The sequence below is a fragment of the Gekko japonicus genome, unplaced genomic scaffold (genome assembly GCF_001447785.1).
Source record: "Gekko japonicus isolate JY-2015 unplaced genomic scaffold, Gekko_japonicus_V1.1 scaffold6, whole genome shotgun sequence".
Lineage (NCBI taxonomy): Eukaryota > Metazoa > Chordata > Lepidosauria > Squamata > Gekkonidae > Gekko > Gekko japonicus.
In genome coordinates this window covers 4,063,435-4,084,685 of record NW_015166417.1, presented here as the reverse complement: position 1 = coordinate 4,084,685, position 21,251 = coordinate 4,063,435, and the positions used below count along the sequence as shown (strand labels likewise).

Here is a 21,251-nt window from a genome sequence, read left to right as displayed (position 1 = left end):
GTTACTATGTTATTTTTTAGAAGGCACTCTATCATTAAGCCACAGTTGAGAATGGAAAGGTTGAGAGCCAAGGTTATGGTCACAGGAAGGAAGGGCAAGCGACGGACAGCCTTGTATTTTAGCTACACATCAGCCGGCTGCCTGGAATTGCACTGGGACCATGCTCACCAAAGTCAGAACCAGATCGGTAACAAAGGGAAGATGAACTGTAACTTACACTGCAAGCTACGTGCTGATGACTCATGTTGCTAATTAATGCCAAATATTCCTGTGCGCATCTCATTAACTCCGGAATATTCTTGAGTTATACCCTGAAAAACATTACCGGGAATTCACATTAACATTGCCCTGTTTCCATCCGACCCCATTAATATTAACACCCTGCTAATCTAGGGTTGCCCGGACTACTGGGCAATCCGTAGAGACCGACAAGGGGCACAGAAGGTGGCTGTCAGTGACAGCATGATGTTCCTTCCAGGAAAACCTGGAAGCAATGTTACACTTCTTTAGGAATTCTATGAGAATTCCTAGAGAGGGCTGATGTCACTTCCGGGGTTTTCTCTGGAAGTGACATCACATAATCAGCCCAACAGCCTCCCCCCCCCCCCCCCCCCTCTGAGAGCTGCTGTGGGAAGCAGGATCTGGGGTGAAAAATCTCTTGCCATGCCCCGCCCCCCCCGCCCCCCGGGGACCTGGCAACCTTTTGCTACTGTGGTCTTCCCTGATTTCTATACCATGAAGCTTTAGTTGTAATTAATAAAACTGTAACACAAACACAAATCAGGGTTGTTGTTGTTGTTTTTTTTAAAAAAAACATTCTTAGCCGGCTTTAGGGTTGCCGGGTCCCCCCTTGGCCACCAGCAGGGGGTGTGGAGTGGGGGTTGCCAGATCCAGGTTGGGAAACTTCTGGAGATTTGGGGCTGGAGCCTGGGGAGGACAGGGACCTCAGTGGGATGCAATGCCGTAAAGTCCACTAGGGTTGCCAGACCCCCCCCCCCGGTTTGGCAGGGGTTACCTGCTTTTGGGGGGGGTTCAACCCACCGCCGGCCAGCTGGAGGAAGCCCTGCCCCCGAGCCCCAACGCCCGCAGCCACTCCTCTCCCTCCTCTCTTGAAAGAGAGGAGAGAGAGGCGCAGCCGGAGGGCCCCGCGTGCCCGATCTCCGAGCAGCATTGCACGGGGTGCACGGGGCCCTTTTGCTCAGGCTGCATGCACTTAAAGGGATCCCTTTAAGTGCAGGCAGCTGGCAGGAAAGGCCCCCCTGCACCCAATCTCTAAGCGGCAATGCCGCTCAGAGATCGGGCATGCAGGGCCCTCCAGCTGTGGCTCATAGCCGGTGGGACCGTCCCTAAGGGGGCAGGGCTTGGAACCGGGACTCCCCAATGTGATGTCATCACGTTTGGACGAAGATGGACCTGGCAGCCCTAGAGTCCACCCTCCAAAGCATCCATTTTCTCCAGAGGAACTGACCTCTGTAGTCAAGAGATGAGCTGTAATTCCAGAGGATCCCACCTGGAGGCTGGCCTCCCTACTCTGCTTGCAGGTACTTAATCTCGGCAAGGCCAGATGCATTTCTGGTAAGGGAGATCCTGCTAGCTTCCTGGCAACAGCTGCCCATTATTTGGGCTCGGATTTGTTTGTTCCTCCTTTGCTTGTAGGTACTTAGGTTCATACTCTGGCCGGGCCCCAGCTAACAGCCACCTTCGGTCTCAGTCGGTAGCTTGCAACCTGAGGCCCATGTTAAGCAGCTTGGTTGATCCAGACCTGTCCAGGATATGTTTGTGTTTTCTTTAGTTCAATATTATTGTCTAAATTTGATTTTTGTTGAAATTTTGCATAATCTGTTTTCGGACCCTTAAGGAGAAATGCAACATAGAAATGCCCTAAACAAATAAATAAAAGCCTTATATGTCTGCAACCTTCTCTGTTTTGTGTCATTCATCTTGGAATGTAGTGTGAAAACTGGTGGAGGCTTCAGCCGGAGTCCTGTCCCACGTAGTCCTCTGCTTCCTGGTTTGGGTGAGGTCTTCCAAACGGAGGGCCTTTTGCGTGTCGAATAACCTGAAACACCCTCAAGGCACATGATGGCTGTACTGAGGACAGGGTTGATTGCTGGTTGCCCAGACTGGGACCAAAACATCCGCTTCCCCATCCTAGCAGGTGCCTCTTCTTCTTTGAGGTATCTTCAGCATACTTCCACTTCAGCAATATGGTGCTGAACTGGCTATGGTGAAAGCTACCCTATGGACACGGCCTTTGCCTGCAGGTATACCCCGTTCAATTAAAATCATATCAGCTTTCCCATGCTATTACACACTTCCTTGGACAAACAGGCCCTCTACGGTGTCTTTCATGCACAAGATGCTGCCTTAAGTTCAGATTTGTCCGCACTGTCTGGCTGTGGCTCTCCAGGGATGGAAAGGCCTTCCTTAACATTTGCTACCTGAGATGCTGGAGACTGAACAGGGTAATCTTCTGCACCCAAAGCCTGTACTCTTCAGCTCAGCCTCCGCTCCTCCCAAGGAGACCCCACCAAGAACTTTAACCAGCCACTGCAGTGACACTGAACTCACCCTCTGCCTGCTTCCACCCAGCAAGTCATGCTAGCTGTTCCCTACTCCATAGGTTAGAATTAATTATCACATGGCATTGTGTGTAGAATAGCCAGGAGATCCTAAGGTTGTCTGGCAGCCAGAAGTTCTAGCTCTTTTTTAGCATTATGCACCACTAGGTGGTAAGCCACATTTGTTTTTAAGGCAAGAGGCCTTTCAGAGGTGGTTTGCCATTGCCTGCCTCTGAGTCACGACCCTGGTATTCCTTGGAGGTTGCTCATCCAAATACTAGCCAAGGCCGACCCTGCTTAGCTTCTGAGATCCGATGGGCTCGGGCTAGCCTGGGCTATTCAGGCCAGGGTTCACTTCCACAGGTTACCAAGTTCCAGGTCAAGCCTGGAGTTCTTCCAGAATTACAAACGGTCTCCAGACTAAAGAGATCAGTTCCTCCGGATGAAATGGCAGCTTCGGAGGGCAAACTCTGTGATGGCACCCCCCATCCCTGCTGAGCTCCCTCCCTGAATCCCCCCCCCAGGCACTGCCACCCAAATCTCCAGGAATTTCCCAAGCCAGAGTTAGCAATCCAACCACCTCCCCATGTTTTCAAATAATACCCAGAACAAACCTGACCACGAAGCAGAATCAACAGGTTGGCAATTTTCTATCCCACAAAGCTTGTGGTTGGGGACCATTAAGGGGAAAAAAACGCACACACAAAAAACAGGCTACGACCCAGAATACAGTGGCATCATTTCTGCTTTTGCATCAGGGGGTGAAAACATCGATGATGCCGAATACGTGCATTCCCACCTCCAAACAGCCCTACCCAGAGATACCTCCATTTTTTTCCTGGCATTGTACAGCCCCAAGTCTTCCCATATCCCACAAATACAAAAGCCTTCCTCCCCCAGCCATATTCAGCATGACTTAGTACACTTGTGAAAGAGTGCTGGTGTGGCTTGGATCTAAATGGACCCCCCCACACACTCATTTGCACTTCTGTTTTGCTTTCACACTGAAGAGTCATCCCTAATTGGTACCCAGGTGTGCACAGCCAGCTCTGTTGTTCGTCGAGCGCTGAGGACAGTTTTCTTCCCTGGCAAGATTAGACACTGCAGAGTTCAGTGGGAAAAAAATATTAATTTTTCAAATGACTATAATTATGTTTTCCTCTAATTGCTGTGAGTGGGGACGTATGTTGTCCCACAGCAGCTTAGGAATCACATTTCGAATGTGACCCTTTCAATAAATCAACAGCCCTTCTTGGACTGAACGTTGGTCACAGACAATTTCAGAATTCTGCATGAGACCCAGTTTGGTGCTGTGGTGAAGTGCACGGACTCTAATCCGGGAGAACCGGGTTTGATTCCCCACTCCTCCTGCTGGATGACCTTGAGCAAGCCATAGTTCTGACAAGAGCTGTCCTTGAAAAAGAACAGTTTCTGTCAGAGCTCTCTTGGCCCCACCTACCTCACAGGGTGTCTGTTGTGGGGAGGGGACGGGAAATAAGTTTGTAAGCTGCTCTGAGACTCCTTTGGGTAGTGAAGGGTGGGGTATAAATCCAATCTCCTCCTCCTCCTCCTAAACTGCAGGGTTTTGTTTTGTTTTGTTTTAAAGCTGTTGATATGAGGAATCCAGTGGTTCTTTATTGAACCTTGGGAGTTCCTTCATGAGAGCTGGGAAGAAAGAATGGGCATGGATAGGTGGCTTGTACTACAAACCAAGAGGATTGACAGTTCTTCTAAATTATGAGCAGCAACCCTTATTGCACACAGCTCCTGGTACTACCAGTACAACACAGCACACATGCCCCCTCCACATAAGTGTCAGCTTTCACACGGCACCTCCTGCATGGGGTAATTTAGTAACTGGACATTTGCTGCTTCAGTTTTGCTAGTGGCTACCTCACCTTGGTTAATGGTTCTGTCAGATATACGAAATTGCTGTAGGCCATCAGTCCATGGCTGGCAGTGGGGTGGCTCTTCAGGGACTCAGCAAGGTTTACCCTGCAACCAGAGTCCCTTTAAAGACATCTGAGACTGAGCCCAGGACCTTCTGTCCACTGTGTTCTACCACTGAAGCTCAGCCCCTCTTTAAAAAAAAAAAAAAGTCTTCGTCCCATAGCGTTGCTAGGTCCTTGCCCAGAGGCTGTTCCTAGTAACATGTTCCAGTTACTCAAATCAATGTTGCACTTTCTGTAGGAGGATATGACCTTGGACTGTGTGAACACTGCAAATTTGTGGGTGTGCCATAAAGATGTGCAGTGCGGTAATGAATACAAAATGCAGTTTCCAGGGGAATTCAGCTTTGTAAAACTAAGTCCCTAACTCCTATGACTGCAAAAATAAGCTTAAAGATTTGCAGGAAATGCTACTAACATCCAAAGACCCAGAAAGGTAACCAAATCATCATATGTTATGGCATACAAAGGTTATGTCTGGGTTCCCTACCCTGCATCAGATGTAACACCATCACATGGGTGTTCCGGGTTAACTCCCATGCATGCCATACCTGACTAGGATCAGGGCCTTGGCACACATCGCAAAGGGCCTTTGTTCTTCCCCTCTTGTGTTCCTAGCCTGAAAGAGTCAGGGGCTGAGGTGTTACTGGACATGTTGAGAAAGCCCACATGTATCCCAGGGGATGTGCATGTTTCCCCAAATACTGTACCTCCAAGACTGTTTTAGGTTGAAAAGCTGACTTCCTTCTCCACATGCAAAATGACACTAATTGGGCACCACAAGTGCAGAAACTGAGAACATAAAACTCACACGTGATTGTGTTACATCGGACACATGCTGGGGACATAAATGGTGGTTTACTGCAAGACCTGGTCCTTAGCTGGTTGTGCATGACTGTGCATGACGAGAGAGAGAGAGAGAGAGAGACAGAGACAGAGAGAGAGACAGAGAGAGCAAACCAGCCAGCGTGGCTTAGTGGTTAGTGTCAGACTAAGAGCTGGGTTCGAATTCTCACTATGCCATGGAAGCCTTAGGCCAGTCACACAAGCTTGGCCTAACCTACCCCACAGGGTTGTTGTGAAGATAAAATAGAGGAGAATGCTGTAAGCTGCCTTGGGACTCCACTGGGGAGAAAGGTGGGGTATAAATGAAGTAGTTAAAAAAATTAGAGAACCACCAGGGCTTGTTCATGTAGCTGGAAATTATGGGTTATATGCAGATTGTGCCACTATACATTGGGCAGTCCAGAGGTAACACAAAAGATTTTCCCTTTAGTTGGAACCGGTTTTTTTTTTCTTTTAAAGAAAAATCTCCTACTAACCAAATTAGACTTCAGGTTTTCCATCAGATAGCATTACTGCTTCACAGCCGAAACCGGCAATTAGGAACAGAGATGTCACTTACTCCCTGGAGACCTTACTAAAGAACATTCCCCTTAATTAACACTCTTTTGCAGTTGCTTCTAATTTTAATCACTTTTTAAGTGCCAGAATTTAGAGAAAGAGGCAATAATAAATTGTGAAGTGGCATCAACAATTCTTTGGCTTTTCACGGCTGCAGCGAGGAGTCAGGAAACTGGTGCATGGCGCCACCTAGTGGAAGAAAATATCAGTCCTGCAGGGAGGGAGATGATTTTAAATTTGTACACTATTTTCTCAGGTTTTTATGCAGTGCTTAGCTTTCACTCGTCTTGAGGTTGATTCAGAGAAGACGGGGCCCAGATCTTGCATATGTAAGGTCCATCTTTTTCATTATAGACCCGAAGCAATTACTTGACAGTATACCATGAGAGAACAATGCTTATAGATTTCTGCCCCGTGTATGAGGGAATACTGCACCAACTCTACCTAGTCCCATGTATAATTACTCTCCATTATTAACATAACACATTTCTTCTGCCTTTAGCCTTAAAGGATCTGTGTGCTTCATTTGGTGCATGCCTGAGAGACATTTGATGAAGAATTCTGGCTGTCGAAAAGCTAGCAAACCATTTTGTGTTGTTACCACTTGTCATGATAAAAGGAATCACATGGCTTTTGGGTCAAGAGTTATGGACATTCAGTCTCTATTTCGCCCACAGGCATGTGCTGGAAGAGCTAAGCTACCTTTTTACATACTTTGAACACGACTGGTGGAGTCTAACAAAACACATTGCCGCAATATAGCCATGGCAAGTGATCTCTGTTGCCCTCTGCTCTGGCTTAGCATTCTGGCAGCCTGACATAACCACCATCATGTGGTCCACCTGCTTAAGGCAAGTCTTCCCTCAGCGTCAAATGATTCGCTCCTCAGTAGCCCAGGCATTCTGTCCTATGGGGAAGGGGGTCAGCAAGTCAATCACTTGCAGCCCCAACATCTACCCCCTTTGTATCACACGTTTATTCGCAGAAGCTTGACGTGACCTACAGAGTGCTTTCCCCCACTGCATTCTTATAACAGCCCTGTAAAGCAGATTGATCTGAGAGGGTGACTGGCTCCACAGGCCACTTAGTGATTTTCTTGGCTGAGTTGGGAGTTGAGCAGAGGATTCTTTGGTCCAAGTCAAATACTGTTCTACTAGACGCGCATCTAGACGCTGGGAAAGATTGAAGGTCAAAGAAGACGGGGACAGCAAAGGATGAGATGGTTAGACAGTGTCATAGATGCAATGAACATGAAGTTGAGCAAACTTCAGAGGACGGCGGAAGACAGGAAGGCCTGGCGTGATCTGGTCCATGGGTTCATGAAGAGTCGGACTCGACTGTACGACTGAACAACAACAACAAGACACGCATCACTCTTGAGAAGGAAAAAGCAGCTCCTACTGAGGCCCGAAAGGGGCTGGGAACTCTTCCCCATAGTCCACGCACCCATTTGCAAGGCACTTCTGCTCTCTCTCCTCCTGATCAGGTCTACCAGCTGGCCCTTGGACCGGGATAGGACGACAGTGGGAAGCAGGGGAAGGAGACGGTGACATAGGCTAGAGGCGCTGCCTTACTCTAGGGTAGCCCCAGCAGCAGGGGCACCCCATTTCTAACCTGAACCAGAGACCCACAAACTCAGGCCAAGGAAGGCACTCCTGGTTCTGAGACACAGAGCGAGCCAAAGCTCTGGAAAAGGGGGGTCTCCATTTTCCAGGTGACATAAGACAGCCCTCAGAGCAAACCTCCGGTCTTCTCCCGCCACCCAGCAAGGTATGCATATGAAACAATGGCACTTCCACCAGGTAAAGTAGCTACATATCTAAAGGCTATTCAGAGGCCACCTGGCGAATAGCCCTTCTGTCTCCAGAACTTCCCCATTTCGTGTGCACCCATGTCTACGTGAGAATCCTTTGTCTTCACAACTGTCTTTCCTGCTCCTTCCCTCAGGATACCGAGATAAACCAATCATATAGTCATATGTTTAGCCATACTTCCTGATGCTAATCAGAGACCTATCTCCCACCTTTTGTGTAAACCTGGGAACCTATTCAATCTACCTTGACTGGACCATTAGTGGTCAGCAAACCCATTCAGCTAGCCACCCAGTACCTGGCTAATCCCATCATCGCTATTGCTAATCCAGACTTTGCCCCTCTGGAACCTCATTCATCACACCTAGACCTGGCCCCTCCTGAGGCTGCACTCCCTGGGACCCGATTGGTTTGATAATCTTTTGTCTTCACCCGAGACAAGCCCCTCAAGACCTCCCACTGGTCAGCATTCTATTCCAAGATCTATACCCATCCACACACATGGCCATCCTGGTGTGCCCTCAGGATGGCGCCTATACTTTAAGTACACCCCAAGAGTCTCTTCTCTGGGGGGGCCCTCCCATAGCGCATAACGCTGGCTGTTGGTGCTATTCTCTCTTCAAGGACCTCTGCACATCTGGACAGGTTGTTATCACCCCATAACTGACCTATCTATACACTATCAATCACATCTGTTTTATTTATTCTGAACTGATTGCTCTTTTTGAATGCTTAGAGTGCTTGTAATTAGGGAAGTTCTTTAATAAAATCAATTTAATTTACCCCTCAATTCTGGAGTCTTCCTACTGTACCTGACCTTGGTATACAATTGGTGTGCGATCTCTGTACCCCTCTGGTCTCCCCTGCCACATAGCTAATTTCCCCCAACAACAAGGCAGACTATTAGCGGTAACACTGATGTGACCCCTCCCCCAAAGCCCTGGACATCTGCAGACAAAGGTAGATTCATTTAAGCTGCCAGAAAATGGCTTGCTGAAAGATTTTACATTAAGAAGAGTTAGTTTTTAGACCCCGCTTTTCTCTACACTGAGGAGTCTCAAAGTGGCTTACAATCGCCTTCCCTTCCTTTCCCCACAACAGGCACCTTGTGAGGTAGGTGGGGCTGAGAGACGTGTGACTGGCTCAAAATCACCCAGTGGGCTTCATGTGGATGAGTGGGTAATCAAACCCGGTTCTCCAGATTAGAGCCGGCCAGTCTTAACCACTGAACCATGGTAGCTCAGAAAGAATGGTCCAAAGGCAGTAAACAAAACCATTTTAAATGAAAACATGGATATCTATCGTTCACGAGATCCAGTTAGACAATTAAATTATGACAAAGGCATTTATGAACCTTCTATGAATTCTTCCTTCTGTTGCCAAAGAGGTCCTTAAAAATGGAACATTTTAAAAATGCAGCACACAGGCTTTTGTGTAAAGTAGCCTGAGAGATGACTGGCCGCTAGGCCTCAAAGCAACCTTCATGGCTGAGCAGGACTTGAACCGGAGTTTCCACAGTCCAAGTCAAACCCTCCATCAGTGGTCCAGGCATGACAGCCACCCACTGTTTTTATTTTAAGGGTCACGAAGCCGCAGGCAGCCACTTCCGAAAGCGTCATCCCTCTGGCATTCCAGACACCCTGACAGCAGAAGGAAAGCCGCTTCTACAGAACATTTGCCGGACTGTTGGAAGGAAAAGTCAGGTTTCCCTTTCAGGCTTTCGAAACTTGCTTTGGAGAAATACCCTTGGCACACACAGGCCTTCCTTCTTGTTCACAGTTTCTCGCAGCACATACTCATTGATCACTTCCTCGTATCCCACAGACAGGAAGAGTCGAGCCAAGAGCTCTGAAGAGAAAAAAGGGGGGGAAAACAAATAAAGTTTAAATGGAAATGTAAACAAGAGAAGGCAGAGGTCCTAACAACACAGCCTGCTCCTCTCAAACAAAGCCTGCGACGTACAGCAGATTGCTTGACTGGGGTGGGGGGACAACCGGGGGGGTTTGGCATACACTTATTTTCTATATATGTGTGTGCGTGTTCTGTTTGTATTTCAGTAGTACTGTTCTTAGGCACGTGCCTATGCATGAACTCCATGAAAAAAAGTTAATGTCATCTAATTTAAACAGGAGAGCAGTTTAATCTGACCTCTGCCCCTTCCCTCCCGGTGCAAATCGTATTGGTGAAGAGCCCCATGTGACACGTACAATCACATTTTGCTATACTGCTATCATGCCAAGTACACACAGTGCCTAGAGCAACTATGGCCATTAAGTATCCTATCCTTGACGGGCTTTGATTGAAGGCCTTTTGTAATATATAAAAGTAAGCCTTTGGTCTTGTACTGCTTTTAAAACGCACTTACTAGCGCCCCAGCACTACCCATCTTCCCGGCTGCATCAGCGACAACATCAGAATTAGAGCCCGATAGAGATGTTGCTGCGCGCTGCTTGACTCACTCTCCTCCTTCAATTAATCTGCTACCAAGAGCCGGGGGACGCAGAAACAGGGAGTGCAAATGCACATTCTAAATGAACTGCCCCAGATTCCACCCCCCACCCCCAAAGATGCTTACAGCTTAAAACCTTGTTAAAAACCCTGCCCCCCCAAAAAAAGGACTTGCAGTGCCCCAGAGAGATTTCTAAAGATGGCCCCCCCACCCTCCTGTGGGTGCTACAATGGCTCTGGTGGATGCCAGGTGGGACCACCTCAAGTGGAGGAGCAGCCAGGAGGTGGAATGCAGCTCGTGCATGGGAACATAAGGCAGGAATGGTCTTTTAGATAAGTGACTGCTACGTCCTATGATTCATACTTAGTAGAAAACCTACAAGGCATGTGGCGATTCAAGGAAGCAAAACGTAAATGCAGCCGTTTTTATCAAATGTCTTACCATCTGTGAAAAAGTATGATCTTGTTCCATCTTGTCTAACATAGAAGTTTTCTCCCAGTTTGTTTGCAGACTTAAACCTCAGCATTGCATGATCATAGAGGCCGTAGTCTCTGAATAGCACACACTTGCCTGGTTTTAACACCTGACAAGGCAGATAGGTACATGAAACTGATGCTTTAAACATAGAAGCCCACTACTACAAAGTAAAAATGAAACATTTTGCATCGTTACAGCTCAGTTCCTTCACATATTTTAACAAAAATACTATTTTACTTCTAAGATTATAAACCATAAATACCTTTGCTAACTTTGGATGCTGTTTCATAGAACGATCTCTGTCAATGGAATACCAAGGCAAGTCCAAGGTTTCGGTAAGGCCTTGAGCGGTCAGGGACCAACGTACCTATGGGACCATCTCCTCTGTTATGTCCCTGGGAGAACATTGTGCTCCTTAGACTGCAATCTCCTGGTGGTTCCCGGCCCCAAGGAAATCTGTCTGTCCTCGGCCAGGGCCTTTTTGGTCCTGGCCCCAGCCTGGTGGAACTCTCTGCAAAGCACCACCAGGGCACTGTGGGATCTGATGCAATTCCACAGGGCCTGCAAGGCAGAGATGTTCCACTAGGCTTTTGGTTGAGGACAGCGGTGGTTCTCTCTTGGCTGGCACCCTTCTCTGGTCTCTGTTATTTACATCTGCCTTGCCCTCTTCCCCCCTGCCTGCGAAGCAGCCGGCAGTTGGAATTGGGATTGATTAATCAATCGCCGTCTGATCGCTTAAATGTTTTATTAATGTTCGAACTGGTTACATCTTGTCTTTGTTTTATGGCTTTTGTATATCACAGGGATTGGGCAATTCCTAAATACAATAAATACTGAGCACTTTACCTGAATTAGGATTAGATTTTAAGATGTATAGTATGTTTTAAACTATAAGTATATTATGTTTTATTGTAGCAAGGTTATCTTGCCTTTGTAAGCCACCCTGAGCCCTACGGGGGAGGGCGGGGTATAAATTTGATAAATAAATTTGATAAATAAATAAATAAATAAACAAATCATCTTTTTCTAAACATGGCATTGTATTATTCTCTATTCATGTTTTTGTATTGATAAAGGGCCCATCATCATTTCCCTAAATACCATTCACATCCCAGCTGCAGTTCCTATCATCTGTTTAAATCTGACAGTAATGAAACATAAGTTGGCCGCTTAAAATTTAAGGAGAAACAGCCCACGGGTATGGCATTTTCTAGACCCCCCAAAAGATGAGACTGACTACATCAGAAATACATTTCAACAAATGCACTAAATGAATAAACAGTTCAATCAAATTTGGATCTCTCATCAAGCTAAGAACTAATATCTGGGGAAAGGGCTTCAGTAACAGTCTTCAATTCATTGCCCCTCCACGATGAAAATAGTAGAATTATGCAAAGTAAGGTAAATTATGCCTATATTCTCAAATTAAGTACTTTATATAGGTCAAGAATTCAATTTTTAAAAAATTCTAATTGCCAGAGGACAGCACTTTTGTCTTTAAAATGAAGAGCCCTGACAATACTATTTCTTAAATTCCATGCTTTAATCCCTGGCTTTTCCTAAACTCACACACTAATGCAGTATGTGAGATCAGAGCCATGCAGCCATGACCAGTCACAACTTCCATGATCATTTCAGTGAAGTTTTGCCAGCAGCCATGTTATTCCCTGGTGGGAATAACAGAGACCATGGAGGCTGCTACCAGCTACCTCTCAGATAACGTTCACCAACACACATTCCATTGGCCCTATGATGGGCATAGCCAGGGCTGCCCACACAGGCAAGAAATGTACTGTGTGAAGGGCCCCCACAAATACCATTATGAGTGGCAACCATACAAAAGGCAGTTCCATGACAAAACCCCAGCTGTTATTTAGTACAAGCTTGCTCACATTGTAAATGTTGCTCAAAACAAGGCGCATCTTCTCAGGATGAACAGCAGAAAGTACAAATATTAACATCACAACATCCGCAGAATTGGGTGGCATGTTCTCCAGAAGGTCGTCTTTGGTAAGGTCACACTGGAATACTTTGCATCTCTGGGTATCGTACAAAGGATTTTGCTATAAAGAGAAAATACTTTTCCTTAGACATTTGCAACCAAAATGTTTACCTTCTGAAGTAAAGAATTTGAACTGTGCAGGAAACATCTCAGAAATAACATAATTTCTTAATTTAGCAAGTTCCTAATTTGCTCAAAGGCCTCTGTGTTCTTACCAATACAATAGTCCCACCCCACCCCCACCCCGGTCAGCTGAGATGCAGATAACTAACATAAATAAGAATTTGTTGCCAGTGATTTTGGGCAATGTTGACTTCAAAAGTTCAGTAAAAGCTTTGTATCCAACACTGCCCTGAACTGGATAGCCCAGGCTAGCCCAATCCAGTCAGATCTCGGAAATTAAGCAGGGACGGCCTAGGCTAGTATTTGGAAAGGCAACCTCCAAGGGATACCAGGGTCATGATGCAGAGGCTGGCAACTGCAAACCACCTCTGAATGGTCTCTTGCCTTAAAAACAAGTCTCGCTCACCACCTAGTGATGCGTAATGCTAAAAAGGCTAGAACTTCTGGCTGCCAGACAATCTTAGGATCTCCTGGCTATATTATACACAATTCCTAATAATAATAATATCCAACACTCTTAGGAAATGGGGGTGGCCAACTAAGGCTAATGTGCTGGATACTTGTGTTTATTGGTCTGTACTGCCCCTAGGTACCACTTTGGTGGGAAGGTAACAGCATTCCGTGCGCCTTGGTGTTTAGTCATGCTGGCCACATGACCATGGAAATGTCTTCGGACAGTGCTGGCTCGTCGGCTTTGAAACGGAGATGAGCACCGCAACCCTAGAGTCGGATTTGACTGGCTTTCGAGCAAGGGAAACCTTTACCTGTACCTTTTTACTGCCCCCTACCCAGAGAAATCCACAGTGACAAAACCCCATCCTGTTGGGAGGGCCAGGGTGACAACCCACATGCCTGGTGAGATCTTTCGTCTTCTCCTGGAGCCATCCTATGTTACAGGCAGACAAGCAGGTCACCTGCCTGGGAGCCTGTGGCAGAGCTGGATCCTGATTCCTGACAGGTCAAGGCAGGCTCAGGGGGAAGGAAGGACCTGAGGATGATTTCAGCTGGCAGTACTGGCTGTCAGAAGAAGCCCAGCAACAACTGGGGGCATCAAGCTGACTAGCTGGAGAGGCAGGAGCAGGATGCCACGTGGAAGCAAAAATGGAGGGGTATGTTGGCTGAGGATGAGAAGCCTGCCCTCTGGACAATGCTAGTTAACTGAGTGTTCTGGATAATCAAGTGCCTAAAGAAGAAGAAGAAGAAGAGATTGGATTTATACCCCGCCCTTCACTTGGAGTCTCAGAGCGGCTTACAAACTCCTTTCCCTTCCCCTCCCCACAACAGACACCCTGTGAGGCAGGAGGGGCTGAGAAAGCTCTGACACAAACTGCTCTTTTTCAAGGACAGCTGTGCCAGAGCTTGTGACTGACCCAAGGTCACATCAGCAGGTGCAAGTGGAGGAGTGGGGAATCAAACCCGGTTCTCCCAGTTTAGAGTCCGCGCACTTACCGTAACCACTACACCAAACTGATAACAAAGCTTCCATTGTATTTCTTGATGCTGTATTGATGGAACTGCCAAAGACTGTTATATACCAATTAGAAATAAACTTGATCCCAGAAGAATTATTTATGAGCTTCCAAGACAGCCAAACTGCATTTGGAGCTTGCTTTGCAGTTTTAGCAGCAGCAGATCTGACGAATGACAAGACAAACTGCCTCCTGAACTCAACAGCAGCGAGTGATGCCAGCTGCCAGTGCTTTTTCAGCAAAGGAGAGCAAACTGTGCCCCAGCTATATACATAACAGCTTTCTCATCGCCTGTGTCAGTAACCTATTTGAATTGGGGCCAGTGCTCGGGGGATTCATAGCCATGAATTAGTTTTCACGTTGGCCACTACGGAAACCCTCTCCTTAATTGTGCTAGGCTGGCTTGTATTAAAGATTTTGGTCTAGAATTAAACCCAATTTTTTCAAAATCATCTGCACACAAGGAACTATAATTTAAGATGCACAGCATCTTTTCTCACGGGTCTTTGGAGATACTTGCATCCATCCCAGAGTCCTTAATTTGACCAGAACCTCTTTCCCGAATACTAGTAATCCTTACAAGTTCATAAGCACAAACTGAACATAGGTCAGCCGCAATCTGCAAGTGTGCAAACCCCCCCCCCCCACAAACGCAACAGAACATTTTGTTTCCAGTAGATCTGAGGCACTTTCTTCTATGGCCCTCAATACAGTCCTTGGGAGATCTATTGTTAAGCGACAGAGTATTAGTGCTGTTTTTCTGTATAATAACAGAAAACACAGTCACATCAATCTTAATCAAAATGTATAAAGGAGAGTTTGGTTTTATTATTTAGAAATGTTTTTTTAATGTTCTACTTTTGAATAATATTTTCTACCCTTTGATGGTTGTGTTTCAGGAATGTTAAAGTAAATACTTATTTAAGGCCAGTTTGCTTTTATTTACTCTGTGTGTAAATAGGATATTTGATTCCTGTTCAGCCCTATGTTTTCGATTGAGCCAGGTGTATTTACTTTGGAGCAGGCACTGTTGAGCACATACTTATTGTCAAGTAAACATGTATAGGATCATAGCTTATCCCCCTTAGGTGTTCACTGCACCATGATTAATTTATACACAATATAAACAATGCAGTTCTGCAAAAGACCCTCAGCAGTTTTTATTCCTGTTACTGCATCTTGAAATAGAAGTGAAAAGATGTCCTGATTATCTAAGGATCATCTTCATACTGTTTAGTTTTTCAGTCTCAGATTTTAATCATTTTTTTCAATCAAATGCAGGGCTAAAATGATTTAAAGGAAGGCTATTTTAGGCTCCCTGATTGTATGAACAAGAATAGAGCATCAGACTCCGAACAGTTTGATTAAAATCATCCAGACTCGATACAATCTCTTCCACTCTTTTTCCTGATCTGTTTCATCACCCATTTTTTAAAAACAAACAAATTCTCACACACACAGTTTTAACAATTTTATGTAAGCCGCCCTGAGCCTGCTTCAGTGGGGAGGGCGGGGTATGAAACGAATAAATAAAATAAGAATAAAAATTACACCCTTATAAGCCCACAGACCACAGTGGACTTAGAAGGATGTACCTCTGCTTTAAGAGGATGTAATTCTGCTCAGGGATGCACTGCTAAGCACCTCTTTTTTTTGGGGGGGGGGATCCAATCTTACCAACCTTTATATATTCCACAGCTCGGGGGGAGAAATCACATGCATAAGCAAAGGTATCTGAATCCTCTTCTAGAAGTGGAAACAAACAGTTACCAACACCACAGCCAGCCTCAAGAATCGTCAGTTTCTGATGTTCAAACTAGGAGAAAATATATAATTTATTACATCCCTTCAAAGCAGAACAAATCCTCAGCCATTAAATAACATCAGCATACACTGAATCAGACCACTGGTCCATGAAGGTCAGTATGGTCTACTCCAGGGGTGGTTCTGAAATAAAGGAGACCTTGTTGGGCCGGGCCATGTGTGTCATAAAATTTAATGTCAGGTAGTGGAGATATAAATTTTATAAAGGACACAAACACAATTTTTTTTTTTACTTAAAAGAAAAGCATGCTTAAAACAGCACTCTTGCTATATTTTGTTTATTTAACAGTGTCTGATAACTGACACCTCTTGCTCTGAATTACTGCATCAAAATGTCTGTGCTGTTGCAATCTTGAGTATGCTAATCAGGTGTGTATCTGTAAGCTGCAAACCTACTTTTGATTTATTGACATTCACTACAGAAATCTCATGCTCAGAGTTCTGAGCCTAGGAGGACCCAGGGGAAAACATGAAATGGCTGGGCATTGCAAACTTTTGTAGATAAATTGCTTCGTGTGCTGGTCAAGAAGGCACCACAACACAGACTGAGGACTGTGTGTTTGTCTACAAAACTACAGTCTTCCTCAGTGGTCCTTATCAGCCTACTATCTGCAAAGTCTAAATTCAAAATCCCCAAAGGAAATGTGCTGGGTGAACTTGGTCTGGACACACACTCTCAGCCTAATCCACCTCACTGGTTTGTTGTTATTCCTCATCTGCATAGTTCACATTGCTTTCCTACTGAGAAAGACTGGATCATGAGGGCTTGGATACAGTGAAAAGGGGAAGGGAACCCAGCTGCACCCATAAGAGCCACAGCATAACAAGCCCAACAAAACACACACACTGCAGCAAGGCACACAAAAGCTCATAACTTGGATAAAACTTTGTTGGTCTTAAAGGTGCTTTGTATTTCTCCTGTGTAATTGAGGCAACCAAGCAAAACAAGTTCTCCCTCCTTCCCTCCCTCCCTCTGGGAAGGCATCTCAGCTAATGGAGGGGAAGAAAGGCCTGCCTTTGTCTCCTGTGTGACTGAGGCAACCTAACCAGGAAGCAAGTTCTGGCTAGTTCCCCCTCTCCTCCTGGGAGGGGAAGGAGCCTCAGCCAGTGCAGAGAACAGAAGCTTGCCTTTCTATCTCTCCTGAGTGACTGAGAGTCTGGCAAGGCAAGCTATCATGTAGCAGTAGCAGCAGAACTGGAAGAAGAAGCAGAGACAGCCAGTTCCACTGCGGGCCTGATAGAAGCCCTCCGGGGGCCTGATCCAGCCTGTGGGTCGCATGTTTGACACCCATGGTCTACTCAGACTGGCAGTGGCTTTGCAGGGTCTTAAGCAGAGATCTTTCACATCACCTACTGTCTAGTACTTTTAACTGGAGATGCCAAGGATTGAACCTGCAACCTTCTATAACATGCAAAGCAGATGCTCTACAGCTGAGCTGCAGCCCTTGCCCCCAGATTGAAGCTTCAAGCTTATTCACATGTCAAAGTTAAGGTTTAACATCCTAGTAATCATTCTTTTTAATTAATGCCTTTGAAAAGGGTTCATAAACTTCTGCTGGTCCAAAATACAGCAGCTAGGCTACTGTCAAGGGTTGGTTACAGGGACTGTATTGTGAGGCACTCCTGTATTGTGAGGCCCATCTGTTGAGGATGGGCAAGTGGGCGTCAACGTGGCAAATGGGGTTCAATGAGGCCAAGTGCAAGGTGATGCACATTGGAGCCAAAAATCCTAACTATAAATACACGTCGATGGGGTCCGAACTGGCAGAGACTGACCAAGAGAGAGATCTTGGAGTCGTAGTAGATAACTCACTGAAAATGTCGAGACAGTGTGTGACTGCAATAAAAAAGGCCAATGCTATGCTGGGGATTATTAGGAACGGTACTGAGAACAGATCAGCCAATATCATGATGCCCCTGTATAAATTAATGGTGCAACCTCATTTGGAATACTATGTACAGTTCTGGTCACCACACCTTAAAAAAGATATTATAGCTTTGGAAAAAGTGAAGAAAGGGGCAACTAGAAAGATAAAAGGGTTGGAACACTTTCCCTATGAAGAAAGGTTAAAGCACTTGGGGCTCTTTAGCTTGGAGAAACGACGACTGAGGGGTAACATGATTAAGGTTTATAAGATTATGCATGGGACAGAGCAGGTAGAGAAAGAGGTACTTTTCTCCCTTTCTCACAATACAAGAACTCATGGGCACTCCATTAAATTGCTGAGCGGTCGGGTTAGAACAGATAAAAGGAAGTACTTCTTCACCCAAAGAGTGATTAACACATGGAATTCACTGCCACAGGAGGTGGTGGTGGCTACAAGCATGGACAGCTTCAAGAGGGAATTAGATAAGCATATGGAGCAGAGGTCCATTGGTGGCTATTAGCCACAAGGTATAGATAGGGACTCTGGGGCAAGTGGTGCTCTGTATTTTTGGTGCTTGGAGGGGGCCAATAGTGTGAGGGCTTCTAGTGTCCTGGCCCTGCTGCTGGACCTCCTGATATCACCTGGTATTTTTGGCCACTGTGTGACAGAGTGTTGGACTGACGACATTGTGTTGGACTGACGACAGAGTGTTGGACTGACGACATTGGCTTCTCTTATGTTCTTATGTTCACTGTTAAAGGGGCTAATTTCATGTAATTACATCAACCAGCTTGGTCCTAAGGTTGTTTTTAATTCTGCTTCATATTTTAAAAAAATTGTTATCTAGATACATACATCTATATTATAACCCACCTCAGGTCTTTTGGAAGAGAGGTGGGATAGAAATGTTTTTTAAAAAGAAAGCAGACCAAGTCAATTAAGATGGTACAACAGAGTTCTTACAATTATTTTTTCTGGTTGACAGTATGCCTATGACCCATTCTAGACTTTAAATGTATTTTATATGTACCTCTTCTTCCTTGAGAAAGTTCTGGGGGCATATATGGAGTTTTAGAGATCTCCCATTCACATACTGATTAGATCAATCCCTGCACAGTTTCAACATCAGATATCCTGGGGTTACAGTATGCTTCTGGCTGAAGAAATGGGGCTCTTGTACTCAAGAAGCTTATGATGGACTAAGATGTTGTTAGTCTTTAAAGGTGCCCAATATTCCTGTTTACTTTTTACTGTCATGAACTAGTGTCTACTTTAAAAACAAGTAACTGATACTTTCAAAAGTATCTTACAAGCTTCTATAGTAAGTCTGCCCAGGAAAACTGTAAAAGCAACATCACAGTAAAAAAAAATAATCAAATACAAAGCCTGAAGTCCATCTTACACACACAAAATTCATGTAACTAAAGATAAAACAACGATTGGCTGCGTATTTCCTACAGTAGTTTTGAATTGCCCTCTGCTGCTTTAGTGAATAGAACTTACTTCACGGCAGGCTTTTAATTCTTCAAATTCTCTAGTTGTCCAGTGCCTGTCCTTGAAAAAGTGGGTGCTGTTCCTTTTGTAAAACAGATCCCAGTTCTTCTGAGCATCTTTTTCTAGCTTCAGTTGTTTGAAGTCAGATACTAAGACCTGTTCTTTTGCAAGCTTTTCAGCTTCTTCGGGGCTAAGTGTTCTTGCCCTGTGCCCAGTCAGCTGAAAAGCTACACTACCATTAGCTGGAATTTTTCCATCAAGCTGAGCAACAGGCGAGTTGTCTTCCAAAGACCTGGATTCATTCATATTAATGCAAATGGGTACCACAATTCCAGAGCTATTTTACTCCATATTTATATTAATTATCTACCTCACTTATCAGACGAGACCTAGACCTAAAGAGACAATAAAGAAAAGGTTAGTGTTGTGTGCCATCCCTTGTGTGTTTTACAACATGGAACAGTGGAGCATTTGAGAGCCCCCATTCCTCTTTATCTTTTCAAAATGCATTTGAATCAATCTGTAGACGGACAAAACATAGTCTGCCCCAAAATACAAGGAGAAACAACTATTTCACCTTACCAGGATGGATTGGTATACAATGTCTGTGGCACGGATTAGATATACTTTCTCTCAGACATGCCTTCTCTGGGGTCAAGCTCCCTTTAGTGCATGCATCACTTAAACACCAGTAAAGTATGCTATTTTCTTCACTACTCTTTATTCATATTCAAATACAGTGAGGTATAGTGGCTAGAGTGCCAAACTAGCATTTGGGAGACCCCAGGTTTGACTCTCTGCTCTATCATGGAAGTGTGACCAGACCAGACACACAGGACCGGCTCCAGGGTTTTTTGCACACTAGGCCAAGCTACATTCTGGCACACACACCCGTGTGCCCACCAATTTTCAAACGTAAATGCATTTTAGGAGAAGCTAGACGTCTTATATTTTACACACACGTGTGGCCCAAAGTACCCCTAATTTCTAGAGGCACCTGATTTCTAGAAACATTTGAAAGGGAGACTTTTTCATGACTCTCTCTAGCCGCAAGCCCTCCAAAGCTTAAGGCAATTCCAGACCATCGAGAAACCTGGAACCATTTCTTTAAAAAAAAAAAAAACCCACCCGAAAAACGAAAAGATGCAAATGACTCCTTATCTTAACTTGGCACTGGCGTCCCCACTATAAATAGATATATATGATCAATGATTGCCTCTGGCCTCCCCCCCCCCAAGTAAATAAGGTAAAATTAAATTTTACTGCTGGAGACCTTCTCCCAGTCGATTTTTGTTAATTTCATCCTGAAATTGACACAATAATTACAGAGCTGCGAATCTCTGGGTTCTTCCCCTTTTTCTTTCCTTTCTTCCTTTCTTTAAAAAAAATCAGATCTACTTTCTATTTCCCCCAATTAAAAATGTTTTTAAAACGGCAGCATCCCCCCCCCTTTACCCCAGAATTAAAAAGGTGGGAGGGAGGAAATATCCCATCTCTATCTCTCTTTTGGGCGGCTCTGCCCATGTCTTTCTGCCATCCGATTCATTATATCTTCCCTCCTGCCCAGTGGGATGATTCTCTTGTTTTGCGAAAGTGCAGGGGGGAAGGGGGAATTCTCCTGTTCTCGCCACGCAAATCAGCCGTTGATTAGGAGGCAGCCACGCTGGAGGATGGACCCTTCTCTTATTTCTTCTTCAACTTTTCCCTCCGCCTGCTTCCTGCCTTTCCTTTCTCTTCTTGTCTCCAGGTCGGAGATTTCATTCTCCTCCCAAGGGTTAAGTCCAAAGAAATGCATGTTCTGTTTGCACTATCCCGGCACT

The 21,251-nt window shown here is 45.3% G+C and overlaps 1 protein-coding gene across 3 annotated transcripts in view; it reads right to left on the bottom strand.

Annotated features, from left to right (window-relative positions):
• Window positions 1–9,097: 9,097 nt before the first annotated feature.
• Window positions 9,098–21,251, bottom strand: part of METTL6 (methyltransferase like 6) — an 18,727-nt gene continuing 6,573 nt past the window's right edge. For 2 of the 3 annotated variants that reach the window (XM_015411540.1, XM_015411538.1), the window contains 5 exons: window positions 19,441–19,826; window positions 15,927–16,061; window positions 12,544–12,714; window positions 10,616–10,757; window positions 9,098–9,573 (listed from right to left, as the gene is read on the bottom strand). In XM_015411540.1, coding sequence (XP_015267026.1) covers window positions 9,425–9,573; window positions 10,616–10,757; window positions 12,544–12,714; window positions 15,927–16,061; window positions 19,441–19,737 — 894 coding nt within the window. In that variant the 5' untranslated portion in view covers window positions 19,738–19,826 and the 3' untranslated portion in view covers window positions 9,098–9,424. The remainder of the gene's footprint in view (window positions 9,574–10,615; window positions 10,758–12,543; window positions 12,715–15,926; window positions 16,062–19,440; window positions 19,827–21,251) is intronic. The other variant, XM_015411541.1, reaches the window with a different exon arrangement.